Source organism: Baudoinia panamericana, assembly GCF_000338955.1.
Source record: "Baudoinia panamericana UAMH 10762 unplaced genomic scaffold BAUCOscaffold_7, whole genome shotgun sequence".
NCBI lineage: Eukaryota > Fungi > Ascomycota > Dothideomycetes > Mycosphaerellales > Teratosphaeriaceae > Baudoinia > Baudoinia panamericana.
The window spans coordinates 416503-442041 of record NW_006911263.1 but is presented as its reverse complement, the minus strand read 5'-3'; the positions used below and the strand labels follow the sequence as shown (position 1 = coordinate 442041).

General features: G+C 55.0%; 12 protein-coding genes across 12 annotated transcripts; 6 read left to right on the top strand and 6 right to left on the bottom strand.

Moving 5' to 3' along the window:
- Positions 1 to 44: 44 nt before the first annotated feature.
- Positions 45 to 938, top strand: BAUCODRAFT_109243 (uncharacterized protein; the record flags this gene model as incomplete). The annotated part of the gene is made up of 2 exons (XM_007678932.1): positions 45 to 725; positions 786 to 938. The coding sequence occupies exons 1-2, from the start codon at positions 312 to 314 to the stop codon at positions 936 to 938; spliced, it is 567 nt and encodes a 188-aa protein (XP_007677122.1). The 5' UTR covers positions 45 to 311.
- Positions 939 to 1047: 109 nt separating this feature from the next.
- On the bottom strand, positions 1048 to 2276 carry BAUCODRAFT_148598 (uncharacterized protein; the record flags this gene model as incomplete). Its single annotated transcript, XM_007678931.1, has 3 exons — positions 1048 to 1308; positions 1360 to 2051; positions 2105 to 2276. 3 exons carry the CDS (start codon positions 2274 to 2276, stop codon positions 1048 to 1050), a joined length of 1125 nt encoding a protein of 374 aa, XP_007677121.1.
- A 201-nt stretch (positions 2277 to 2477) lies between these two features.
- On the top strand, positions 2478 to 4237 carry BAUCODRAFT_71256 (uncharacterized protein; the record flags this gene model as incomplete). The annotated part of the gene is made up of 3 exons (XM_007678773.1): positions 2478 to 3133; positions 3195 to 4136; positions 4183 to 4237. 3 exons carry the CDS (start codon positions 2478 to 2480, stop codon positions 4235 to 4237), a joined length of 1653 nt encoding a protein of 550 aa, XP_007676963.1.
- Positions 4238 to 4685: 448 nt separating this feature from the next.
- BAUCODRAFT_157121 (uncharacterized protein) lies at positions 4686 to 5345 on the bottom strand (the record flags this gene model as incomplete). Its single annotated transcript, XM_007678930.1, has 2 exons — positions 4966 to 5345; positions 4686 to 4910 (listed from the first exon to the last, which is right to left on the bottom strand). The coding sequence occupies exons 1-2, from the start codon at positions 5059 to 5061 to the stop codon at positions 4686 to 4688; spliced, it is 321 nt and encodes a 106-aa protein (XP_007677120.1). The 5' UTR covers positions 5062 to 5345.
- Positions 5346 to 5830: 485 nt separating this feature from the next.
- Positions 5831 to 7453, top strand: BAUCODRAFT_54037 (uncharacterized protein; the record flags this gene model as incomplete). The annotated part of the gene is made up of 1 exon (XM_007678721.1): positions 5831 to 7453. A coding segment is annotated over one exon (1623 nt), but the record flags the coding sequence as incomplete, so codon positions are not given.
- A 131-nt stretch (positions 7454 to 7584) lies between these two features.
- Positions 7585 to 9213, bottom strand: BAUCODRAFT_56129 (uncharacterized protein; the record flags this gene model as incomplete). Its single annotated transcript, XM_007678727.1, has 1 exon — positions 7585 to 9213. A coding segment is annotated over one exon (1629 nt), but the record flags the coding sequence as incomplete, so codon positions are not given.
- Positions 9214 to 10195: 982 nt separating this feature from the next.
- BAUCODRAFT_148593 (uncharacterized protein) lies at positions 10196 to 11768 on the bottom strand (the record flags this gene model as incomplete). The annotated part of the gene is made up of 2 exons (XM_007678929.1): positions 10196 to 10387; positions 10443 to 11768. The coding sequence occupies 2 exons, from the start codon at positions 11766 to 11768 to the stop codon at positions 10196 to 10198; spliced, it is 1518 nt and encodes a 505-aa protein (XP_007677119.1).
- Positions 11769 to 12819: 1051 nt separating this feature from the next.
- BAUCODRAFT_123010 (uncharacterized protein) lies at positions 12820 to 14369 on the bottom strand (the record flags this gene model as incomplete). The annotated part of the gene is made up of 6 exons (XM_007678928.1): positions 12820 to 13196; positions 13263 to 13368; positions 13576 to 13623; positions 13645 to 13937; positions 13988 to 14126; positions 14178 to 14369. 6 exons carry the CDS (start codon positions 14367 to 14369, stop codon positions 12820 to 12822), a joined length of 1155 nt encoding a protein of 384 aa, XP_007677118.1.
- A 1518-nt stretch (positions 14370 to 15887) lies between these two features.
- On the top strand, positions 15888 to 17444 carry BAUCODRAFT_499598 (uncharacterized protein). Its single transcript, XM_007678927.1, has 2 exons — positions 15888 to 16368; positions 16424 to 17444. The coding sequence occupies exons 1-2, from the start codon at positions 16206 to 16208 to the stop codon at positions 17281 to 17283; spliced, it is 1023 nt and encodes a 340-aa protein (XP_007677117.1). The 5' UTR covers positions 15888 to 16205; the 3' UTR covers positions 17284 to 17444.
- Positions 17445 to 17739: 295 nt separating this feature from the next.
- BAUCODRAFT_148591 (uncharacterized protein) lies at positions 17740 to 18777 on the bottom strand (the record flags this gene model as incomplete). The annotated part of the gene is made up of 2 exons (XM_007678926.1): positions 17740 to 18201; positions 18259 to 18777. 2 exons carry the CDS (start codon positions 18775 to 18777, stop codon positions 17740 to 17742), a joined length of 981 nt encoding a protein of 326 aa, XP_007677116.1.
- A 148-nt stretch (positions 18778 to 18925) lies between these two features.
- Positions 18926 to 19241, top strand: BAUCODRAFT_499600 (uncharacterized protein). Its single transcript, XM_007678925.1, has one exon. It carries the CDS (start codon positions 18972 to 18974, stop codon positions 19155 to 19157), a length of 186 nt encoding a protein of 61 aa, XP_007677115.1. The 5' UTR covers positions 18926 to 18971; the 3' UTR covers positions 19158 to 19241.
- Positions 19242 to 19696: 455 nt separating this feature from the next.
- Positions 19697 to 25088, top strand: BAUCODRAFT_34468 (uncharacterized protein). Its single transcript, XM_007678599.1, has one exon. The coding sequence runs from the start codon at positions 19744 to 19746 to the stop codon at positions 24976 to 24978; it is 5235 nt and encodes a 1744-aa protein (XP_007676789.1). The 5' UTR covers positions 19697 to 19743; the 3' UTR covers positions 24979 to 25088.
- Positions 25089 to 25539: the final 451 nt, after the last annotated feature.

Here is a 25539-nt window from a genome sequence, read left to right as displayed (position 1 = left end):
ATCTCATCTTAACTCATCGTCCTACTGTTGCGTTCAACAAGCGGCTCCGAAATATCACAAGATGTAACAACAGCATGGATGAATGTTGTCGATAGACGACAGAGTAGCAGCAATGGCGAAGTGAATTGCGTGTTGTTGGTGCAACGCGGCGAGCTTCCCCTTTGGGCAGATGCGTCGCGATAGGGCGTACGGCAGGGCGTACGGCAAGGCGACCATGTATCAGTGCCATGGATTATATGGTAGCAACGGACACATACACAATCGCGTAGACCGGTAACGTTCTAATATCTTCGTCCGTTGATAACCCCTCCATGGCTCTTCCACCGCCCATCCTCTACAGTCCCAGCATTCACTCCAACCTACTCGAGCAGCTTGCGCGGATCCATGCCGATTGCATCCTCCAAGATGGCACTCTCATGACGTTCCAGCCCGGTGACGACCTGAAGAGTATTGACATGTCCAAGGTCTTGCGTAGTTGGCAAACATGGGCTTCTGAGATTGACGATGCGGACCGTTCGCGTGAGATCATCTTACAGTGCACAGATGCATCCAACACTGAGGTGATGGGCGTGGTGAGTCTTAAGATGCCTGCCTCTGAGACCGGACCGTTTCGTGCGGAGGTGCAGCGGTTGGCGGTTAGTCCAAAGCATAGGAAAGTTGGTGTTGCGAAGCGATTAATGTCGAAATTGGAGGAAGTGGCGAGGGAGAGGCATCGCGAACTTATCGTTCGTTCAACCGCGTTCCCGTTCTCGTGCGCTTACGGCTGACAGGGCTGCGGCGTCTAGATGTTGGACACGACGATCGGCTCTGGAGCCGAACACGTATATCCACGGTTGGGTTACAAAGAGATCGGGGTGGTGCCGAAATACGGCATTCACCCGTTGACGAAAAAGCTCGTTGATGAAGTCTTCTTTTACAAGGATTTGAGGGACCATTAGTGACAGCCCGTGAAGACTCCCACAGTCCTGCAAGGTTGCTACTGTACAGCTAGAGTACATTGAGGAGCTTAGGGTCGAGCGGTCATGTCAGCTCTCCGCTGTTATCTGATTATTGTGCGTTGCGATCGAACTTCACCGTCCCCTGCCGACTTACACTGGCGTAGTTGAGGGTCGTAGGCGTCGCCTTTGTCGATGTGGACCCACCTCCTGGTGTGACTGCATCGGCAGGCTTGATTGCTAGAGCTTCTGGCACGGCGCCGGCTGGAGTATCTGCGATTTCGTTGACGTCCCGAGTCGTTAGTGAGTCGCTCAGTGCGGCGCCGCGTGATTGTACGAGAATTGTGGCTGGTCCTTGAAAATGCAGGAATAGCTTGGCCCGCAGTCAGCACAGTAAGACGCCGTAAGCGAGTCTGAAACGTACTCTGTCTCCCCAGATCGTCCTCCTCGCCCAAGTCCGCACGGCAAACGCCGCATCTCTCGAGTATCGCCATACAGCACTCTTTCTTACAGTTTGCCAGAACCGCGTATCCGGTAGCCAAGTAAAAGGGTTCGGAATCTGCAGTCTCAACGTACTAGCCTTGAAGCGATACGGCTGCGGCGCATGCTGCATTATGCTGTAGGCTACTATATTGCTGGGATGTACGACATACTCTTCGCCAGTCTTGAGAGTGATTTGGTGGATCAGACCGCGACCAATCAGGGCGAGCAAGCCGCGGCCGGTGACGTGAGTATTACCCCAATGGGAGAGGCCCATTCTGGTATTCGTACGTGGCGATAGGGCTAGAGTCTGACCGGTCCATGCTAACAGGGCGTTCCGTTGCGTGATCATCCAGTCTAGCCTGCCGTCTAGGTGGACCACGACTACTGAGGTTATAGGGGACTTGGTTGCTATGAGCGCAGTGTAGGGCGTCGTCGACGAAACTCGCTGGTAGATGAATGGTATGCCTAGTAATGCTCTTCGGAATGGTCCCAGTAGGGACAGGGTGGAGACTGCGTTCTCCGGCTTGCCATTGAAGCCTACGAGCGTGCCTTTGCGCGTGTAGAGGTTCTGCGAGGCGGAGATGGAGGCGGAGAGGAGGGAGAACGGTGTCCCTAGCACTTCGAAGCGTGCGTCTACCAGGCTGTATGAGTATTACACGGCGCAACAGGTATAATAAGGGTCGTACCTGCGCCAAGCGAGGAACTGCCATTGGCGGCGTCCAGGTTCTGCTGGGGCTCTGAAGATGCTGGAGTCGCGCTGATTTGAATATGGCGACGGCCACTTCTACTCAGCACGGTCTTTGCTTCCAGCTGAAAGCGGCAGCTGGCGCAAACATGATATAGCGCCTGACGGCGCATCGCAAAGGCTGTGTTGCTACACCAACAAAAGTTGCTTGGGAACCTGAAGCTGTCTTTGGAGCCTTAGCTCTGGAGCCGGGAGTGTCTGCGCCGTAGGGCTGAGATGACCGCACTCCACTCTTCAGCACGTTCTACTCTCCTCCGAACACTGACATCAGCCATGTACACTACACGCACATAAACCAGGCCGTACTACAAGCCATGGCCGAGGACAACGCTGTCTCGGCCTCCGCCAAAGGGGCAACGTTCATGGTGCTGCTCCAGATGTCAAGCCGGGCCTTAACGTTCGCCTTGAACCAGGTCCTACTGCGCTTCCTCTCCCCACAACTGCTAGGAGTCGCCGTGCAATTGGAGCTCTTGATCATTTCGACCCTCTACTTCTCACGAGAGTCGCTTCGTATAGCCACGCAGCGGCGCTCGGATGGCGGTGTCCAGGCGGCTATCAATCTCTCCTACCTGTGTATTGCCGCAGGCCTGCCCATCGGTGCCTTCTTGGCACAGCTGTACATCTGGAAAGGCAACATGACTGGGGTGAAGTACCTCGAAACAGCACTCCGGATCAATCAGTTCACCGTCATGATTGAGCTGCTCGGCGAGCCAGGCTTCGTCGCGGTGCAACAATGCATGCTTTACAAAACGCGTGCGGCTGCTGAAGCGGCTGCGGTTATCATGAAGACATTATCCACAGCAGGTCTAGTGTTCTGGAGTCGCTATCGAGGCTACGATCTTGGGGTGCTACCTTTCGCGGCGGGTGAGCTGGCCTACTCTACATCGCTTACCCTGGTCTACCTCTCACAGACCAGCTACGCTGCGCGGCTTAGAAACTTCACTCTATGGCCCAGTAAAATGCAGTCGAGGTGTGTCTGCTCCACCTCATGTGCCGTAAGCCAGTGCTTTTCGTTGATTGTCCATCCCTAGCTCTTCCCATGACTACATCTTCTCTCTTTTCTCAAAACCGCTGCTCTACCTCTCCGCATCTCTGTACTTACAGACCGGCATCAAATGGCTACTCACTGAAGGCGACAAACTTCTCATCGGTGCCTTCGCCACCCTCGAAGACCAAGGAATGTACGCGCTTTCGGCCAATTACGGCGGGCTCATAGCACGCATGCTATTCCGCCCCATCGAAGACAGCTCCCGTAACTTGTTCGCAAAGCTATGTGCCGCACCGCCACCTCAGCAAGAACTATCGGCAGGGAAAGACACAAGGCATGAGAACGGTGACGCCGCGAAACCTACGAAAGGTGACCCGAAGCCGGAGGCTCAGTCAGCCAACTATCATCAAGCGGCGCAGATCCTCCAGACTCTACTCCGCACTTACTCCATCTTCTCCCTGCTTGCCTTCACCCTGGGACCCATTGCGGCGCCACTGCTCCTCCAGCTAGTCGCCGGCTCCCGCTGGTCCGATTCCGGTGCCGGCTTGGTCCTAGCCACATACAGCTACTGCATCCCACTCCTTGCCCTCAACGGCGTATCCGAGGCGTTCGTGGCCGCCACCGCTTCAACTACCGAGCTTCAGGCACAGAGTCTGTGGATGGGCGGCTTCAGCGTGGCCTTCGCGGCGTCTGCGTACGTCTTTCTCCGAGTACTGGAGTGGGGAGCGCAGGGACTTGTGTGGGCCAACTGCGTCAATATGGGGTTGAGGATCGTGTTCAACTTGCGTTACGCTAAGAGCTTCTTTCAGCGGCAGGGCGTGGAGTGGAAGGTTACGGACGTCCTGCCGAATGTGTATGCCTTGGGCGCTAGTGCGGTTGTGCCGGCGCTGTTGACGCAGGTCAGGGGGTTGCTGGGTGGAAGATTCGGGATTCTCGGACATTTGGTTGAGGTCGGAATTGTAGGAGGGCTGTTTGCGGGCTTTATGTGAGTACTTTCACAGGGTACAAGAAATAAGCTGACCGTACAACAGTGCTGCTACGGAGCGTCATTTTCTGACGGAGTGCTATAGACGGTTCAGAGCATAGTACATCCCCGAGTGGCGCCACGCAGACGCTACATTCTAGTGCATTGCCTGTCAAGAGCCCACCATAGCATCTCTGGGCAGCGCATCCTGCAATTGTGCCGCTGAGAGGTTGTATCCGCACGTACTCCGAACATGCATTAACCGAATTAGCAGATCTTCATCATAAACATACTTCTGACTCCTCAAGAGCATGTCGCGGCGATTATTGCACTGAGTATTTGCACGCATCGAGCTAGAAGACGACCACTGTTCTCAACGGCAGTAGGGAAGTGGTATAATGCTGTTCGCTGTACCGTGCGCCATCTGTCCTACCGAAGGGGAGCGATCAAGACCGGCAGCATGTACTGCGTTTATTTTCCTCAGGTTTTCCACGCTAGTTGGGCTATTCTCCTCTGGTGCAACGACCGCTGGATGTACCGGGTACCGCTGTGGATGTTCCCTCTTCCCGTCTATTGACCGGCGAACCCGCCGACCATCGCCGTGAGTGCCTCGCCCCACACGGGATCTCCGAACCACTTCGTCCCGAGGGCCATCACGACGGCTGCATGCTGCTCCGCGTCGGCATCGATGAAACCCTTCCATACCCTAGCCAACTTCAACATCGCCGCATCGACGCTGGCCGCCTTGCCGACATCAGACGGGTGGACAGAGGTGGTGGTGCTCGCGAGGGTTGGCTGACTAGGAGATTAGTAGACTTGGCAAGTCGAAAGGGTGATAGTCAAGACTCACCAAGTCTTCGGCACGAACCGTAGGAGGCTGGTTTCGCATACGAGCGGCGCCGACATTGGCCAGCTGAGTTGCGTTGGCGGGAGTGTTGCCTGACATACCGCTTCGGTCGGTCAAGACTTGCTGACGTTTGTTTTGAGGCTTGTATAGAAAACTGTAGATTGGTGGAATTCGAGTTCGAAGCTGATATAATATGGACAGGATTATGTTCGAGCGAAGAAGTTTTCTTGTTCCGGACTCGTTCTTTATGCTGTACAAACGAAAAGCGGGTCCTTGAAGAGTACGGGTTCACTGATCATTCACAACATCTGAGTCGCCGGAAGTTGACAGGGTCTTATACGCTGGGTGAATGCCCAAGAGCAAACGAAAGTTTCCGTTGTTGTACACTGAGATCAGGCAGCCGGCTTCATTGTGAGAGTGAATCATCAAGCCGACGGTGAGAAGATGGTTGCTATGGGTTAAAGGGCCCTCAAGATGTTACAAACGGATGCTCTGCGTGTTGTATAGGTGTTATGATTTGTGCCATTGAAAAGCAGTCAAGACGGTAGATCTCTTGGCGGTTGAATTGCGGACTCCATTTCTTGAAGCTGGCAGCGAATGCAAATGTCCATGTGGATGTTCTTCATTGTTCAAATGCCGTTGAGACCACCCCGACTCCACAACTAACTCCATGAGGCCCATATAACCGCTACTTGAAGTGTGTCGCTGATGGACGAGGGTTGACAGCGTATGGTGTGAGTACAAGGTGTCCGCAGCAGAGAAATTTCGCTTCTTCCGCACGACCTTCCGTCTCGTCCAACCCATCACCATTTCCTTGCTGTCGTGCTTCGTTTCACATCACTCGTCCGACAAAATGGCAGAACATTATCAAGCTGTCGTGGACATGGGTTCCAATGGGATACGCTTCTCCATCTCAAACCTACAACCACCGACAGCGCGCATCATGCCAACGCTCTATCAGCACAGAGAAGGTATCTCGTTGTACGATGCACAGTACGCTGCCTCTGGAGAAAGGAGACCGATCGACGAAGTTACAATCTTGGCGGTACTGGCCTCCTTCAGGTTGTTCCAACGAACATGCGAAGACTTCAGGGTGCCGAAAGGCAACATCACGGTACTTGCTACAGAAGCCACACGGACTGCACTTAACTCTGAAGACTTTCGCCGACGCATTAAGAAGGCTGTCGGGTGGGAGGTCACTATGCTACCTAAGGAGGAAGAGGGTCGTGTAGGCGCCATGGGCATTGCCAGCTCATTACCTGAAGTCAGCGGCCTAGTCATGGATCTTGGTGGCGGCAGCACGCAATTGAGCTGGCTGATCAAGACTGCCGACTCTGCCGAAGTGCTGATGCCTGAGCAAGGAGCAGTCAGCATGCCGTATGGCGCTGCAGCCGTGATGCGACGGCTTGCAGAAGCCGAGAAGGCAGGCAAGACCGCCGCGCTCAAGACTGAACTGCAGACGGCCATGAGGAATGCTTATGAGACCCTCAAAGTACCCTCGCAGCTACAGAACACTGCTAGTCAGCACGGTGGTTTTACGCTGTACCTCTCTGGCGGCGGCTTTCGTGGTTGGGGCTATGTTCTGATGAGCAGACACCACGTCAAACCTTACCCCATCCCGGTTATCAACGGCTTCAGCGCCAGTCGAGCGGACTTTCTCGGCATCGACGATGTCAAGCAAGCTGCTGCTGCCGCGCTCCAGGACGAAGAGGACGAAATGTTTCGCATCTCGGACCGTCGAGCGAGCCAGGTCCCTGCTGTTGCCTTCCTGATCAGCGCCATCGCGGAAGCTCTGCCCCTCATCAGAGAAGTACGCTTCTGCCAAGGCGGAGTCAGGGAAGGGTTTTTGTTCACGAAGCTCTCGCCAGAAGTGCGCTCGCAGCATCCTTTGGTGGTCGCCACTGAGCCATTCGACACCACTCGCTCATCAACGGATATTGTCGACCTTCTGCGTGCGTCGCTACCAGAGGCAGACGGCTCACAGGACGAAAGGGATGAGTACGAGCAGATCTTCAACATGCATACCTTGGCGGCTTTTGCCAACCTAATGTACTACCACTCCTCATACCCGAAGGACCTGCAAGCCTCGGCTGCTATGCGGTCTACGACATCTGGGATCCTCGCAGGCGTTCATGGCGTGCTGCATGAGAGTCGGACCATGCTTGCATTGTTGCTGTGTCAGAGATGGGGCGGCGACGTACCGCCTATAGACGATGTGTTCAGACACAACATGATACAGCTCGTAGCCTCCCCATGGCCACTGTGGTGGATCAACTACCTGGGCGCAGTGGCTAACTTAATTGCTGCGGCCTATCCGGCGGGCGTGACCGGGAACAACAGAGGGAGACTTGCGGTCGAGGCAGCATGGAGCCCAGAGAGTACAGCGCTGGCGCTTGTTGTTAAGATCAAATTCGCTCGCGACACGTCGTCCGCCGACTTTAGCAGAGAGTTGAAGCACCTAGAGAAGGTGGGCAAACGGAGACGGTGGGTTGGCGGTAGGGAAGGTGCAGGCTACAAGATCGATGTGCAAGCCGTCAATGCCAAGTAGTGTTTGCAACCGCAAGGCCGGCAGAGCTGGCGAATCAGGATTGAACCGACAAGCCCGTCGCTTTACCCTGCCGCTCCAATCGGTCGCAGACCGCTCAGGTTGACGACCATACCGGGGCCAAACCTCTGTCCTCCGAAAGCTGCGCCTGCATGGTTGACTCGCTCGGACTTTTTCCAGCCCGGAACGTCTTCGCCCATTCCACCTCTCTCCGCCTTGGCCCTCAGCACCTCCCAGACATTCGGAAAGCCAGCGCCCAGCGCGTCTCCGCCTTTGGCTTTGGCGCCTTGTATGGCGAATTTCATTAGGCGGTGCGAAATGAAACCGTTCAACATGCCCTGGTCGATGAGCGATGATAGCTTACTCTCAATGGCCGTAACTTCAATGCTGGAGGAGCTGCTGGTGTCGCCGTAATCGATCGACGCAAAGTCCGGATCGGTATACTCTCCGTTGGTCTGCTGCTGAGATACAGCGAGGCGCTCGAGCCAAGAAAATGCGGCAATGAGATGATCGATGCCGAGAGTTGGCGCTGATCGAGACATGGGGTCTGTGGGTCTGTATCCAACAAGAATGAAGGCTCGACGGATCAAGCTGCGCCAGACAAGCGCTTCGCAGCGATTGCGTAGCTGTAGCAGTATCCTGAAGTGCAGGAACCAGTCCGCATGCTCTCCATTCAGATCGAGATGTCTGCGAAAGGCAGCCAGATCGCCACGCTTGACGGCCAAGCACAAAGGCAAGAACCGCTCGCGAAAGCCTGCTGACTCTGGCCGATCGAGCAATGCTTGCGACGGAAAACGTCCGAGTATGATGTTGCACGTCACCAGGTAGACGAGAATGTGACGCCTCTGCCTCACGCACTGCTGGCTTGCTAGTGCTTCCTCGTACGCGAATTGCAGCACCGCTTGCGCGCGGTAGAAGTGGCTGTTCTGGAACAGAAAGCGTCCAAGGTAGTAAAGGTACGTGACGCGCTGACTCTTGGGGTATAGCGCCAGGGGCGGCGAGAGGTTGTAGATGTTCTCGAAGATCTGCGTCGCGTTCCTCGTCTTGCGGCACTGAAAGAGGATTCTCAAGCACAGGTTTGCGATGACATAGATTCCTTGTCTTTTGCCTTCCGGACGTCCTTCAGCTGTAACGCTGGTGTTGCGGTCGTTCAAACATGTGACGAATGCCTGTCGAAGGATGTTCGCAGCCCTTTCCGGCAAGGTTTCCCGAAGGCCGCCTTCTTCGCCACCGCCAGTGGCCGCGCGACGTAAATGTGCGATGAGATCTGGTCGCCTATCGAGTCCAATGGCGAGTTTGCACACAGTCCTAGCGGACTTGACTACTGTTCCGAGCACTAGGTGACCAAGCGTGGCGTGACCGAGTGCACTGTTGGCTCGTTGCTGTAGCTCGCTCAGAAGCTCGTAGGTTTCCAAGTAGTGCTCCACGCCTTCGCTCACGTCCCGTAGGTAGGCCAGATATTGCATCATGAACTTGACGAAGGCAGTCCAAGGACTACCATCTGCGCCTTCGACGGCGGCTGTTAGCGTTTGAGTGCACTTTTGCTCGAGTGCCTGCTCGTTGCCACTTGGACAGGTGGACCGAAGCTCCTGAATCATGCCTAGATAATGCGGATTCCATGGTGGCTCTACCACAAGCCAGTCGGTGATGCTAGCCTCGTTGCGAGACTTGATGAAGCCGTTGATGGCGACCAAGAATTGGCCAAGTAGCGGTGTCGCCATGATGGATAGAGTATAGCCTTTATTCCAAGACGTCTTCGCATACACAAGCTCCTGTGCAAAGATAGGCGCAGCGCGTTGAATCACGTCAAGTAAAGGCCGGCCGACATATTCAGCTACCTTCTCGGAAACAACACGCTTCACGAGCTTGTGGATTCGGTCATTACTTAGCCTGGGTTCACCGAACTCATTCAGTGCTCGGAGATTTTGGAGTATCCAAGCGTGGTCAAGCAGGAGGACGGGCGCTGTCTGCTCGGGGTGTCGTGCGTCGGTGGGTGCGGCTGTGAGTGCTTCATGTGGTTGCGCAAAGTTGTTCGGCTTGGAAGGAGCGCCCAACTTCATCGCGGCTTGGCGGCAGTGACATGTTCAGGACGTTCACAACAGTCAAAAGATCATTCGACATCATTTCTACTGATCATTTCATGTTGCATGCCATTGCTCTCAAACGAAACAGCTGCAACTACCCGTTCATTCTTTGGAATGAGGCCTGTAACACCAAGGTCACACGGTGTCACGTTACCGGTCATGACACACTTTTGAGGTTGTAAGATAATAGTGACATTGCAATGAAACCCTAAAGCAAGCCATGAGGTAAATGTACACGGTTGTCTGCTCGCCCCTCCTTCCACGTGTGCTGGACGGACCGCCACTGGCCAGCACTGGCGCATGCCCGCTGATAGCCTCGCTCCCGGAGCAGACATTATGCACAACCCCAGCCTTACAGCCTCTCTGTACACGACCTTGTGAAAGAAGAGCGGCCACACCTCAGGAACGATAGGCATGGCCGAAGAAAGTTATTGTTTCCGACCGACAGTCAAAGAAAGAGCGCCGAATGATTCCCTACCCAGCCCTAAGCCCGTGGATATATAGCTGCACTTCGTAGCTTTGGGGTAGCAGCACGCAACGTTAAGGTCATCATCTCGCAACGAAAGAAGGCCTGCCTCGATGCTTTGGTAGTCGGATTGACTATTTACGCTTGGCCCGGCACGGGCTTGCGCACGATGGCAGGGCTCTGCGGTCGCTCGATGGCGCTGGCGTTGGGTGTTGGCGAGCCAGATTGAGCTGCGGACGGGCCTTGTGGGCGAGGCTTGACTGGGACCTTAGAAAGGCAGGTGCGTGGGACGACACCTTGCTGCGAGCGGTCCATGCGGATGCAGAGAGCCTAGTATACTGTTAGCGTACTGTATTCGTACTGATATCTGAGAAAGAAGACTTACCCAACCATCATCATACTCGTGCAGCATGCGGACGAGTTGACCGGACTTCAGCTCGAGCTCGTCATCCATGCTTGGCTTGAAGTCGAGCTGCACGCGGTGAACGTTGTTAGGACCACGGGGAGTTGGAGATGGAGGTGGTGCGGCGGCGACCGCGGCGTCCTTTGGTGGTGACGCTACTTCGGGCTCCTCAAATGGGTTAGTCGGTGGGGAGACGGGACGTTCGACTTGCTTCTCAGAGATTTGGTTGGCATCACCGAACGGGTTCTCCTCGTTCTGCGAGCGACGCTCCCACATGCTCTTCGGCTTCTCGGACATGTCAGGCACATCAAGGTTCTGGGCGGCAGGCTTGCGGCTGTCAGAGCTGAGAAGGCTGGGCAGGAACTGGGTGACTGGACGGAGACTGAGACGTGGAGCAGTAGTAGCGGCGCGAGCAGAGTCTTCGCTAGCGGTGGACACGCGCTTCTCAGCGAGTTTCTTGCCACCGAAGAAAGAGCGGCCAGTGCTACCGTGCTTCTCATCGAAGAGCTCTTGGTGCGCATTCGGGTTCTTGCGGCGACGCCAGCAGAAAAGCAACAGACCACCAGCGAGCGCAAGAGCGAGAAGAACGCCGATTGCGAGGCCAGCCTTGGCACCGCTGGTCATGCCGGTGCTCTTCTCAGAGACGACACCACTCTGGGAAAGAGGAGTACCTACCGCGGCAGTGGCAGCGGCGGTGCTTCCAGGGTTGAGGAACATTGACTTGTTGTTGGTGCCATCGACAGCGCTGGTGGTGGATGCGATGCTTGCAGTGACGCTCGCGCTGGTGGCACTAAGCACCAAAGTGCTGCTTGGGTAAATAATCTCAGCTATAGAGGTAACGTGGACGGTGGTGGTTGAGGCGGCAGATCCGGTGTTGGCGGCGGAGGACTTGGCAGCCAAGTAGGACGACTCATCGGCGCTCAGGTCCACAGACGACATCGTGAGAGCTGCGGATGACTTGGCAGCGAGGTATGCAGACTCATCCGGGCTCAGGCTCACGGACGAGGTCGTGACAGCTGCGGCAGTGGTAGTAGCCTCAGATTGCAGAGCAATAGTAGCGGTAGTCTCGGCAGCCGAGAGAGTGGTGTAACCTGCAATCGGTCCAGTAAAGTCGGCAGACACGGTTTCGTAGACGACCTGGGTAAGCGTGGCGACTGGTTCGTTGTCGGCAACCTTCATTGAATCCGGGATGTTAAGCTTGATATTGTCGCCAGTGGTGAAGCTGTTACGCTTCTGCATCTCCAGATGCTTCCTCGCGTCCAAACCGCGGAAGACGCGTCCATGGTGGGCATGCTCGTGGAGGCCCATTGTGTCGAATGTGTCGTGGTTGTCGTTCGATCTGGCCGTGTGTCGTGGACGTGAGGTTCAGTGTAGTGAGGCTGGTGTGTGTATTTGGGTCTGCTTGGAATGCGGACAGTGCGGTCGTCAAGACCCGTGGAATGTGCGGCACGTCACGTCTTGATCAAAAAGACCGACTGTGGTGTTTGTAGTGAATGGATAGCGACACAGCGCTGTGTGAATCCGCCGGTAAGGGAAGGGCGACGGACCTGCGCTGTCGCGATGTAGAGAACGTGAGTGACGGATGGTCTTTGGGAGAGGAAGAAGCGCGCGACGTGACAGGAAGAGGAGGGAAAGGCTCGCAATGCATCCAGGAGGTCGTCTCAGAAGGGAAGCTTGCTACACATGCACAGGCCACCTAATCTCCTGTTCCTGTCGCACCGGCGCCGCCAGCCCAATCACAGGCGACGGCGGCGCGCTAACGGGTGAGAAGGCCAAATTAAAACGAGATCCTTATAACAACGGTTGTTTGGGATGAGATCGCTATGCAAGAACAGTTCTTGCTGCGCTCTGGAGACTGTTTGGTGCGGGAACGTGTTCGGGCAGCTTGCGAAGCTATTGTTGATGTATAACATGAGCCGCATATGCAGGTATACCTTTCCCCTGGCCCGCCACAACCGTAGTACCCTGGCGGCTGCAGTGCTGCGCGTATCGCAATCTACAGGTCCACAATGGCAATAACGCGGCATCGCAAGCGGTTCCCGAAACCAAAGACATCGCAAGCCACCGACGAGCATGGTCTTTCGGGTGACACCATGGACCAGCGCCTCCACAGCCTTGTCAGATGGTCTGTGGAGATGCCCGTGCTTGTATGAAGGCTTATATCGAGCAGTCCGAGATAGCTGCAACGTGAGCATGCCGGATCTCGCCTTGTAAGGCCGCAGGTACCTTAGCAGTCGGATGACTGCGTGGCCTACTGTTGTATCGTGGCCCACCTTTATATGCCAGAAATTGCGGTAGTCGCGTTCGAAGATGAACGCTCTCTCACCACATGCACGTTTAACCCGTCGTCTTGGTACGACTACCGCAAAGACTTGACTTTACTAAACCACTCGTCGTTAACGGTCGTCTTTTTCCGTAGGCTCTTTTCAGCCCAGCCAGTAGCAACCTTTCTCCCATCGGCCCTCCACTTCGCAGCTTCTTTCATCAACCACGGGACAACGGCTGCTGCTACTTGAGCTACCGCCACTAATGACACAAGGTGCGCACATACTGGATTGATCGCAGCTTGCACACGGCCGTCTTTCTGCCCGCCGCTGCCTCTCGCGCAGAACTCCGTTCTGGTGAGCTTGTCCTCGATACGACCTGGACATGACAACAGACTGCGGAAACCGAAGACATATAGAATGGAAGGTCGTACGTGCCTTGGACCTACGGTCGCTAGAACAGGTTCTTGTCCTGATATTGTGCTAGTCAGCATGTTTTCCTTCGCGCATTCGGTTACTTCTTTCGTGCTTACTGCGCGATAGCAGGTCGTGATAGTTCCAGCAGGGCCGATGATGTCCGGAGGGGGAAGTCGGTTGGCCTTCGCTATGCTGGGCGTTCGCCCATCGCCTTTCTGCGCGCCGGGCTATGCAGCATGGTCCAATGCGGCTGACAGCCCTCGAGAGTTCGGGCGCAGGTACGGGAAGACCTCTCAGTGCTATGTAGTAGCGAGCGTAACAGGCTTCTCCAGGTGTTCCAAAGGGCGGTCATGACTGGCGAACCACCGATGCATCTCCTTCTCACCCCACGCGTCAGGATTCCAGAGTTCCACTACATTACCTTGTTCGTCTGCAATGGTGTTTTCAGGAACGGCGACTGTGGGCAGCTCGCGAAAACCGTGCTCGTCTCAAAGTGCCAGCACGCGGTTGTCCCAGCTTTGCAAGGATTTCTCGGCGGCGTGGACGGCGTCTGCTCTTGATAGCGCTGTATCCTTTCGGAGGGTGGGCGCTCGCGTAAGCCTAGGTCCTTGGCATGGTTTTGTGCGTTTTCCGATGACTGGCTCCAGGAGTACTAGGGAGTGAAGCAGTCTGGGGTGCATGAGGACAAGCTGTCCGGCTCCCATGCTATGGCCTATTCCGATGATGAGTCGCGGCAATTGGTCACGGAAGTTGTTGACCATATGCAGAAGATCTCTGCAATGGTCAAACCAGGATTCTAGGTCCTAGATAAGTACCGCTCGCACAGTAACGGCCCGGTCATCTCACGATCATTGCCCAGTTTCCGCTTAGTGCGAATGCAACTCCCGCCTTGATGAGCCACATCGGCAATCCATATGCTTCGAACGTGGGCATCTTTCTCGTCGCAAAGTTGAAGCACGTCATCCCACAGCGGCTCGTAAGGTTCCTGTCACATCCACTTAGTGAACACTCCGCAGATGCCACGATCTTATTCCACCTTGGGTGAGTCGCTACCATCGGCCGCCATGATGGTCAAGTCGCCAGCGATTGGTGTTGGATTGTCAAGAGGCACATATTGCTTAATACGAAGGTCGAGCTCGCCATCCTGCCCGGAAGCGGTCGCTCTGGAGTACTTGCGAATGTGCGATCTTGAGATCACATGCTCGATGGTGCGGTATCGTTGAGACATCGCTTCTCATATGTATTCTCGACGAGAGACCAGAGGCGGGCGGACTGAGGGTATCAGGTGATTGAGAGTTCTGGAGGCAGGTTCGGAGGTCGTTACTTTATGGTGCAGTTTAGCCTCAAAGTAATGTCAAGCTACTGGCGGCGCCTGACGGCCATTGATCAAAAGGGAGACGCTGCGGCTCCATGGGGCTACTAGAGTCCCCAAGCTCATGGCTGGACAGTGATGCGGTGCAGCTGCAGGTAGTGCAGCCATATATCTGCTGGCATTCTCGCATTTGACTTTCGGCATGGACAGTAAACAAGCTACAGGGTGAGTAGAGCGGTCAGGAGCGGCCATCGAACTCTTTGGCGACGCTTACATGGACTGCAGTTGTAACAGCAAATAAGACAAAACATGTTAAGATCGGGCAAAATGACTTCCACACGGCAACGCAGCTGCCCGTCTAGGATTCCGGTGCCGCTCTTTCCTGCAACACGCCCAGTCACACCCCGTATCCGGAGGGATCAATGTTCTCAGAGGAGTACCAGCATCTGTCCTTCTGACCCATCAGTACCAATTCACATGTGAGCTGATTGCGCTGCGCTGCGATGTAATTCCAGGAGGTCGGATTCCCAATTGGTAGCATAACCTTTGATTGCGACCTGTCTAGCGAAGGTCAAGACAATGGGTCTGGACAAGCGATCTCTGCTACCGAGCCTTGCGGATCAGGTCGACAGGTTGCAGCACCGTTGCTAGTGCTAGACACGTGCCATCGGGTCAGCCGAGCCCACAACGGACCGAAGCCCGTACCTTGTGTGCTAATGCCATTCTTAGCCAGCAACCTTGAATGCCCGATCTACCCCTACTGCATATGTAGTGATTATGGCTGGCGCCCGTTTTCACACAGCGCTTTAGTGCTGTTCTCAGCTAACTGCCGCTCGGCTTTGTTAGACACGAAGAACTGTCAGTCAGTCTCATGCGCTCTGCTATGGCAACCTGCGAGCGGCAAACACCTTAGCAATGTTCACCGGTGTCCGAGACTTGGCCACACTGACTGCACCGCAGTCCGACCCCGAAGCGATGCTAAAGCGTTCGCAATAGCGCATTTAGCCAGCATGGTCTTAAAAGAGCCGCGCAAAACGCAGGGGCGCCGAAGACCCTTGTCGGAGCTCAAGTGCCAGACACACCACGAGCTTCCTCGAGCTGAGTCCTTATCTTAAACAGCCACATGCTTCGCTGAGCACCAGAGGCTTGCATGAGTCTGTTCCACAGTTGATAGCTGCAGGACATTGTCGCCTGAGTCCATCATATCACAGATCTGGCTTACTGGAACTGTCTACGCTGGCGGGCAGCACCACAACTGGCCGGCTTAGGGACATCAGAAAGACAAATGCCTACCGTTTACCTGTCAGCTATCATCTAGAGTGACATCTAAGCTCCTCTTAGATCCGAGCACCTTGATTCTGCCGGAGCGGCCAAAGAAGCTTTCCTTTGCGAAGATAAGGCGCGGTATTGACCGTGCAGGCTGAGCTTAGCTCAGCTGAGCCACCACGAGGGCGTCAAGGGTGTGTCCGCCATATGGTGCCCAGAAGCTCCGTTGCTGGTCCAATCAAGCAGTAAACCTCGCCTCATCGAGATGACTCGTCTGGAATAGGCGTGGGAAGGTAAGTGATATCAAGTATTGCTTCCTCGCATTGTGTCTCCTCCTCGTTCGGATACTCGCATAACATGATCAAGCGAGAATACAAGACTTGAGCACGCCCTATCTTCTGAAGCACCTTTCATTGTTCAGTGTGTTTCAGTTCGGTTCCTTGCGATCCTGGACTCGAGCATACAGCAGCAGTAGCACAAGCAGCAATGTTGCTGCGCACCCTGACAGACGAGCATGTGCACACCTTCCGCTCGATGGAGAGTATGTCACTCTGCGGCGAGTTGGGTGAGTGGACTAAGCATAACTATGAAGCTGAAAGCACGGCACCTGGACGCGAACCCAGGAGTCTCCGATTGCTAGCGCTTCACGGTGAGTTCATAGTCAGGTCGCCATAGTCGTAACGCTTCGCTAAGTGCACATATAGGTTACGGTCAGAATGGGGAGATCTTTGCTGCAAAGATTCGACGTTTTGCTGAGACTCTCAACGAGCAGCTTGCGACAAGAGCGCCGGGTGGTTTCGATGGAGTCGAGGTTTATTGTCCACCCGGCCCGTACCAGCTCGACACGCACGCCAGAGCTTGGACACCCTACTTCGATTATAACTCGTATCTCGAAGAGGACAGTCCGACCACGGAGCTATTGGCAAAGTATGTTATCGAAAACGGGCCGTTCGATGCGGTTGTTGGGTTCAGCCAGGGAGCTGGCACGGCTATGGCGCTCGCGAGTTGGTGCGAAGCCGGCGTCGACCCGGTGAGGAAATCTGCTCTCGCCTCACAAGCGTGTCCGTTTAGAAGACCTCCTCCACAAGGTCCGTTCAGATTCGCCATCCTGGCCTCCGGTGGACGTCGTAACGCACAGAGCCATTGTGGCTTCTTCGAGCCTACCGTTAATGTTCCGGTGCTCCATTTCGTTGCTGAGCTCGACCAGTTGAATGAACCCGAGTTTACCAACAATTTCAACAACAGTTGGACGACTTTAGAAGTCGTTCGCCACTACGGCACACACTTTTGGCCGACGAATCGTCGACGTACTGGATCTATGGTAGAATTCGCGTGTCGGTCATTAGGCCGGAGCGAAAAGTATGGCACGCTCGGGAGCATAATAATGCCTTCATTGTGCTTGCTCGACAGCTCGAACCAGAGCGACCAGAGCCGCACTCATACCTCCAGCAACAGCACCCCAGACACCAGTCCGAGTTCGTCGTCTTCGAGTGCGTCGTCGTCGAGCAGACAGCAGCGGCACAAGCCACGGTTCCGAAAGGCTAGGGTGGTCAAGGTCTTCTGAGCTCGAAGCGACTCCGCAATGGCCGGTTGCAGAGCGGCTGGTGTTACAGGATGGCATTCAAACCTGCTTTCGGCAACTTCACATAGATATCCTCAAGCCGTATGAGGCGGAGATAGATTATTTGAATTGGTCATGGCCTCAATCTCTATAACGCGCCCTAACACTGTACGGCCGTAAAGATTACCCGTCTCTGCAAGGATGGTCACTTGCTGCAGGCTCATGAGAAGTTCGTGAAGCGGCAAGACTGCAAGACTAAGACTAAGCCGCACGTGAGCGCTTATGCGTGCTTGCACGGCTTGGGTACAGCCTTGCGATCTCACCTTCTCGTACACTCTTCGAAAGACATCGACTGCTTCCGAGTGTGCTCAGTAGTAAAGCTACTTGGAGTGGGTAGAGACCGTCATTGAGATGCTATGCCACGTTTCTTTCCCCACAACACGCTTACCCACCAGACACTCACTGAACCAGACTCGTACAATCGGCAAACCCACTACTAACCTCCTCCGAAATACCCAATAAATTCATCCTCCCCATAGCATCCGCAAACGCCGCATCAAACGCTTCCTCATCCTGCGCAAACCTCGCCATCTGCATACCAACCGCAGTGGTCTGGTTACCCAGATTCACATCGCTCTGGAAGTGGTAAACGCCACGCGGATCACTCTGCAGCTCCTTGTAGTAGGTCGTGTCCCACTGCGTCGGCGTTGAGTCCTGGGGTCCGCCGGGTGGGATACCATTGCCTTGTTCGGCGAAGGCTTGAGAGACGGTATGTGCGCCGATAAGCGCGGCGAGATCTGTTGCGCTGAAGCCTTTGTCTAAGAACAGCTGGACAAGGGTGTCGTAGTCTGAACCTTGGCCGAAGGCTTCTGGAAGCATGCCTTCTGGGGCTGCGGTGGAGGTGTCTTGGCGACCTACGAGCTGTATGGTTGGTTAGTTTCAGTATGCTAGCGTAGGAGGGTAGAATTCTTAGCATACAGTCCTCACGATAGGCCCACCGTTGCAGCTCCTGATGCCAATGTTGCCGGCAAACTGCACCAGATCCGCGGCACCAACGCCCTGGCTATGGTACTTGTTGTACTTGCCTAGTAACCAGGGTTGATATCTCTGCAACGGCGCTTCGATCTGACGCTTGATCTCATCGCTGCTTAGTAGCAAGGATCCATCAGCGCCACCAGTCGCTGGGGCGTAGTAAGGCGTCTTACTGCTGTATCCGGCAGCATCGTGGAAGGCGAAACGAATCGCGTTTCGTGCCAGGACGTTGCAGCCCGTGAAGGCCGATTTCAGGTCCGTCGCAACGGTTGACCAGACGGCGGGGCAGCCGGAAGATGTAGACGTAGAGCTCGATGCCGGTATAGATGCGGTTGTAGAGCTGCTGAAACCGAAAGGAGCAATCGACTGCGAGTGCCAGTCGCGAGCGTGCAGTGCTGGTGATGCATTTGAAGGGGCGAAGAGCAATGCAGACAACACCACGGTAGCGGCTGTGAGATGCGACATGGTGGCTTTATAAAAGTGTGCAATGGAAGTAACGATGCGGAGAGATGTTCTTGCCAGAGAAAGCGCGCGAACGTGTGTTGCACCAAGAGTACTTATAACTAGTTAACATTTAGTGCTTCGACTGGACCTACCGATTAACAGCGTGATGCTCACGGTAGGATCCGGTGTGTGGTCAGCCAGCGCTCGGCCAGAAAATGCTGCAGGTACTTTCTGAGAAAACGGATAGAATCCTCGCTTCCGCTCATCCAATGTCCGTTCGTTCTCGAGGAGGCCATGTGATGAACAATGTAGTAATGCATGAGGTGAGCAAACAAACTAGATGCAATAAGTCTGCAAACTTCCTGCTTAACAGCGTACATGCTTCACGGCGTAAGTCATGACCATCGCAGCAAATGTTGAGTAGGACAGACAGGACATTTCCGGGTCACATGTCTCCGCTATCATTGTTGATGGATTGAGAGGGTTCTGACAAGCTGGGTGTCAGCCCTACACCTCAACCAGTGACAAGCAGCAAGCGAGCTGCTGATGTCAGACGGCACCAGTCCGAATGCGATGCTCCGACAACAAACTACACTACCGTACAGGTTACTCCCGTCTCCCTGGTTTCTGGCATGTCTCTGTGATCATGCGCCCGGGATGCTTCCAGGTAGCGGTAACCCGTCAATCAGCGACTAACCCTCGCGCAAGCCTAAGTGTAGCATATGAGGTATAGACTTGTTCAAGCGCCGGTGGGAACACTTGTCCCTTGGCGAGTGATATCGCAGTCAGTACAGCATCATTGTGGCTCAAGACCAGGAGAGGAGATGGATGGGGTAGGGCAAACGCGTGTGGTTGCATGGATGGCGCGTGGCGACGCGGCTCGAGCCGAGAGCTTCTGCAGGCCAAGATTTCGAGCTCCAAAAGTTTCGTAGAGATGGATGACACTCGCTACGTAGGTGCAGGCGCAGGCGCAGCGAGGCTGTCAAGATGAACACGTCCCAGCCGGTATCGTCTCAGGTAACCGCCGTATCATTTGGCAGTCTCTCCGCTACAGACATACGATCGCTATCCGCCCGCCAAATCACCAGCGCAACCACTTTCGATACCCTCCTCAATCCTGTTCCCGGCGGTCTGTATACGCCTGAGCTGGGCCAATTCGGTGATGCATCATGCGCAACATGTGGGCTCAAGAACCCACAATGTCCCGGTCATTGTGGGCACATCGAGATGCCCGTGCCATGCTACCATCCCACCTTCATGGACCAAGTCCTGCGGCTTTTGCGCGGGATGTGCATCTACTGCAGTCGGTTGAAGATGAGCCGTGTTGTAGTACATAAGATGCTATCCAGGTTAAGGTTAATCCAGTACGGTCTGTTGACCGAGCTCCACGAACTGGATGCCATGTCAATCAGGGCGGTAGCGGGTGGGAAGGGAGATACGGCACGGTCGGACGAGGAGGAGGAGATAGATGAAGACGATGATGCCGAAGCAAATACGGTAATTGCGCGACTCGACCACTTCGTAGCGAATGCTATCCGAACTGCCAAGCAGAATGGCACCTTCTCCACGCAGAAGACGGAAGCCACAACGAGTGCGCGTCGAGCAGTCATCGCGGACTTTATGGGTAGGATGACAGGCAGCCGTAAATGTGGAAACTGCAAGGGCATCAACCACAAGTACCGGAAGGACCGATACGTGAAGATCTTCCGCAAACCGCTTACGGAGAAAGAGAGCTTTGCCATGATTCAAAGTGGTCACCGAGCGAAGGATCCGATTGTCGAGCTTCGAAAGAAGCAGCAAGCAGAGCTCAGCCGTAAACGCAAACGCGAAGCGGAGAAGGAGAAAGATGAGGGCATTGCGGACATGGATGGTTCTGAGGAGGGCGAGGAGGAAGGCGAGGGCGACGATGTTAACATGGACGATGGGGTAGAATCGTCGGAAGAAGAGGTCCGCATCGCCGGCGGAGACATCATTGGGTCTGCCACCGAAGCTGGGACGAGGACGAGGAAGTCACAGACGCCATCGGAAGAGTACCTTAACCCATCCCGTGTGCATGCGCACCTCTCTCAACTCTTCGAGCGCGAACAGGAAGTTCTTGCAGCCGTATACGGACACAAGCGGAGCGAGCGGAGAGGTGGCAAGCCGCTGACACCAGACATGTTCTTTCTGCGCACCATCTTAGTACCGCCGAACCGCTACCGCCCAGAAGCACGTACCGGAAGTGACGAGATCGCTGAGGCGCAGGAGAACACGCTGTACAAGAATATACTGAACGCCTGTGAAACGTTGTCCAACATACAGCGTGAGCTCTCCGGCAAACAAGAATCGGATCCTCGCTACCGAGCCCGCAATTATGGCGACCTTGAGAACAGCTGGATCCAGCTGCAAGATGCGGTCAACAGCCTCGTTGACCGCGATCTTGCACCTCTATCTGGCGCTGCCGCACGGCGCCTACCGGACGGCATCAAGCAGAAGCTGGAGAAGAAGGAAGGCATGTTCCGCAAATACATGATGGGTAAGCGTGTTAATTTCGCTGCCCGGACTGTCATTAGCCCTGATCCGAACATCGAGACCAACGAGATCGGAGTGCCACCTGTCTTCGCCATTAAGCTTACCTACCCTGAAGCAGTGACCGAGTGGAATATCGAGGAGTTACAAGAAGCCGTGAAAAACGGCCCGCATGTATGGCCAGGCGCGGTGGCGATAGAGAGTGAGACCGGACAGGTTGTGAATCTCGAGCGCAAGAATGCTGAAGACCGAACGGCACTTGCAAACCAGCTCCTTGCGCCTTCAGTCGGCCCGACTGGAGTTAAAGGAACCCGACCGAAGAAGGTACATCGCCACTTGAACAACGGCGACATTGTGATCATGAACCGACAGCCGACATTGCACAAGCCATCCATGATGTGCCATAGAGCAAGGGTGCTTCCTGGCGAGAAGACCCTTCGAATGCACTACGCCAACTGCAACACCTACAATGCCGATTTCGATGGTGACGAGATGAACATGCACTTCCCGCAGAACGAAGCTGCGCGTGCGGAAGCACTTAGTATTGCGGATACCGACCATCAGTACCTCTCCAGCACCGCCGGCAACCCGCTAAGAGGTCTTATCCAGGATCACATATCCATGGGTGTCTGGCTGACGAACAGAGACATGTTCTTCGACCGAGCTGACTACATGCAGCTTCTGTATGCAGCAATACGGCCGGAGAGCGGACACTGTGCCCGAAAACAAATCGAGACAGTACCACCTGCCATTTGGAAGCCAAAGCCGCTGTGGACGGGCAAGCAGGTTGTGACGACTGTCCTTAAGAACATCTCACCCGAAGGCTCGGAGGGTATGACAATGTCTGCCACCTGCAAGACTGACCCAAGACTCTGGGGCGAGGCCGGAGCGAGGGAAGAGGGTACCTTACTGGTCAAGGACGGCTATGTATGCCACGGCGTCCTGGATAAGAACCAAATCGGTCCGTCAGCTGGTGGGTTCGTCCATGCGGTGTATGAGCTGTACGGACACGTTACCGCCGGACGCCTTCTGAGCATCTTGGGCCGTTTGCTGACCCGGCTCGAGAACATGCGAGCCTTCTCTTGCGGCGTGGAGGACCTGGTCTTTACGCGCGAAGGCGAGGAGAAAAGGCGGCAGGCCCTCGCGGATGCGGAGACAGTTGGCTTCGAGGTCGCGAAGAAGTATGTCGGCTTGGCTGAGCAAAACGTCGGCCGTGACAACCGTGAGCTCAGAGTGCGGTTAGAAGATGTTCTGCGCGATGATGCGAAGCAGCGTGGTCTGGATCAGCTTACCAACAGTGCAACGAGCGTTCTGTCGTCGGCTGTGACTAACGCCTGTCTGCCTGCTGCGCTCGTCAAGCCTTTCCCTGCAAACCAGATGCAGACGATGACTTCATCTGGTGCCAAGGGCTCGAAGGTCAATGCCAATCAGATCAGCTGTAACCTGGGACAGCAGATTCTGGAAGGCCGACGTGTGCCTGTCATGGTTAGCGGCAAAACGTTGCCGTGCTTCAAGCCCTTCGAGTCTAGCGTGCGAGCTGGAGGATACGTCGTAGACCGCTTCTTGACGGGTGTACGGCCGCAAGAATTCTTCTTCCACGCTATGGCGGGCCGCGAGGGATTGATCGACACGGCTGTGAAGACATCGCGTTCTGGGTACCTTCAGCGATGTCTGATCAAGGGCATGGAAGGCTTGAAAATCGAATACGACACATCGGTCCGCGACGCTGATGGCTCGATCGTCCAGTTCTTGTATGGTGAAGACGGTCTGGATGTGGCGAAAGCGAAGTTTCTTGGCGACTTCAAGTTTGAAGCCGAGAACCATGTGAGCTTTTTCAGGTCGCTGGGCGACGAGGAAGGTGGGTTCGAACGCGTGCTTAGTGACGAAGCGGCTCTATACAATAAAAATGCGATCAGGAAGTACCGCAAGACTGGTGATCTTGCGGCGGCGGACCCGGCGCTGGAGGTTTACAGACCTAGCCGCTTCGCGGGCAGCACGAGCGAGAAGGTCTACAGCGAGGCGAAGCAGTATATGGACGAGAATCCTGACAAGCTCATCAAGGACAAGAAGGCCGGCATCGAAGGAAGAGTGACAAGGAAGGCATTCCAGCGTATTCTGGACATGCGGTACCTCAGGTCGGTGGTTGAAGCTGGCGAGGCCGTCGGCGTGGTTGCAGGACAGTCGGTCGGTGAGCCAAGTACGCAGATGACGCTGAACACCTTCCATTTGGCCGGACACGCTGCGAAGAACGTCACGCTTGGTATCCCGCGTCTCCGCGAGATTGTGATGACAGCCGCGAAACAGAACGCAACACCCACCATGACGCTGCGCCTGAATGAGGAGATCGCTGTCCAAGAGGCGAAGAGGTTCGCTAAAGGCATTTCGAAGTTGTCCATGGCGGAAATCTTGGATAAAGTGACTGTCACCGAGAAGACGGAGAAGGGCGTTGCGTATTCGGAGGCGAAGAAGTACGAAGTCAGGCTCGACTTTTTCCCAGCTGCAGAGTACACGAAGGAGTACGCGATCACCATTGACGATGTGGTTGCTACGATCGAGCATCGCTTCCTGCCTCGGTTGCAAGTTCTGACCAGGAAGGAGCTCAAGAAGCGCGGTGACGAGAAGAGTCTAAAGAATGCTGTCCGCAGCGACGCAATGCCCGACGTTGGCAAAAGCGCCGGGATGGTCGAGCAGCAGAGTTCGCGACCTGAGGGCGAGCGCGAAGGCGGCGATGATGACAGTGATGGGGAGGGTGATGACGATGCCACGAGGGATAAGGCGAAGAGCAACAAGATGCAGGCAGGGTATGAGGCATTTGAAGATGATGAAGAGAATGTACTTGCTGCGCGGAATCAGAGAGAGGGCAGTCCAATAGAGGAAGACGAGATGGAGGACGAGGCTTACGGCGGTTCGCCGAGGTCGGCAGATGAGAGCAGTGAAGGGGAGGGTGAGGAGGATGCGCCGAGGAAGCTTGCGGCAAAAGAGAGGGAGAATCGCATCAAGTCTGACAAGAAGTCGAATGACGTTACTCGTTTCGCTTTTGATGACGAAGCCGGCGAAAGCTGTACCTTCACACTCGAATACGATTCGGACGCGGCGAAGATCCTGATGCTGGCTCTCGTCGAACAAGCCGCTCGCCATGCGGCAATTCAGTCCGTCCCTGGCATAAGCACGGCCATGGTCGACGAAGTCGCCATGAAAGATTCGAAGGAGGTCCCTGCCGTGCCCATCCTCGCGCTCAGCGGCGTGAACATACCCGCCATGTGGGAGTACCAGCACGTCATCAACCCACACCGTCTCTACACGAACAGCGTGTACGATATCTTACGCCATTACGGCGTGGAAGCGGCCCGAAATGCCATCGTCCTCGAACTGCAATCCGTCTTCGGCGGCCACGGTATCTCCGTCAATGCAAGGCATCTCACCCTCATTGCGGATTACATGACGCGAAGTGGAGACTATCAGGCTTTCAACCGGATGGGATATAGAGGCAATGCCAGCCCGTTCATGAAGATGAGCTTTGAGACGACAGTGAGCTTCTTGCGAGATGCGGTGCTTGAGGGCGATTGGGACGACTTGAACAATCCGTCTGCGAGAATTGTGACAGGCAGGCTGAGCAAGGTGGGCACAGGCGGATTCGACATCTTTACTAAGTTGCAGGCACGAGAGAAACTGCAAGACGGTGCGGGTGGCGATGTTGACATGGAAGAAGATTAGATCTGAGGATATTGGACCCATGGTGTAGCACGAGAAATATAGCCTGAGGAACGAACAAGCTGTCGTCTGACTCTTTACGGGTCGCATCGGTATCACCTCAGCGTCTCAGACTCATTCTGTTGATATGTTATCTCAACAGAGTCAGCACGATCACAACGCTTGTGTCATGCACGATGGTTTGTTGTAGATACGCTGCATCCATGGCTCCGTAATCGGTTCGGTCTTGTAGCAGTTCCTTCGTACATTTGATTGTCTTCGGCACGATCGAACTGATGGCTGGGAGCACGAGGATCATCGGGTGTAGAAAGTCTATACCTAGAGGAAGACGGCCAAGCGATAATGGCAAGACGCGAGGTTGTGCCCATGCGGCTGATTGATACCACCACAATCAAGCTTGTAGAGATGTTACCAAATCCAAAGTCAAGACGAGAAGCCGCGAAAGGGTATGCGATCCTTTCACATACGTGGGGAGAACGAGGTGACCTACCAAGCCATGGTTACTTCGGAACCTTTGACATGGAAGGCTGGGTACGCAGAAATCCTGGGAGACCTGTCAACAGG

Excerpts from the sequence above, each read along its gene's own strand:
- BAUCODRAFT_499598 (XM_007678927.1), top strand. The coding sequence starts at position 16,206 with ATGTTGCTGCGCACCCTGACAGACGAGCATGTGCACACCTTCCGCTCG. Across the intron at positions 16,369-16,423 it reads CCGATTGCTAGCGCTTCACG|GTTACGGTCAGAATGGGGAG; the intron begins GTGAGTTCATAG and ends GTGCACATATAG.
- BAUCODRAFT_34468 (XM_007678599.1), top strand. The coding sequence starts at position 19,744 with ATGAACACGTCCCAGCCGGTATCGTCTCAGGTAACCGCCGTATCATTT.
- BAUCODRAFT_499600 (XM_007678925.1), top strand. The coding sequence starts at position 18,972 with ATGCTGCAGGTACTTTCTGAGAAAACGGATAGAATCCTCGCTTCCGCT.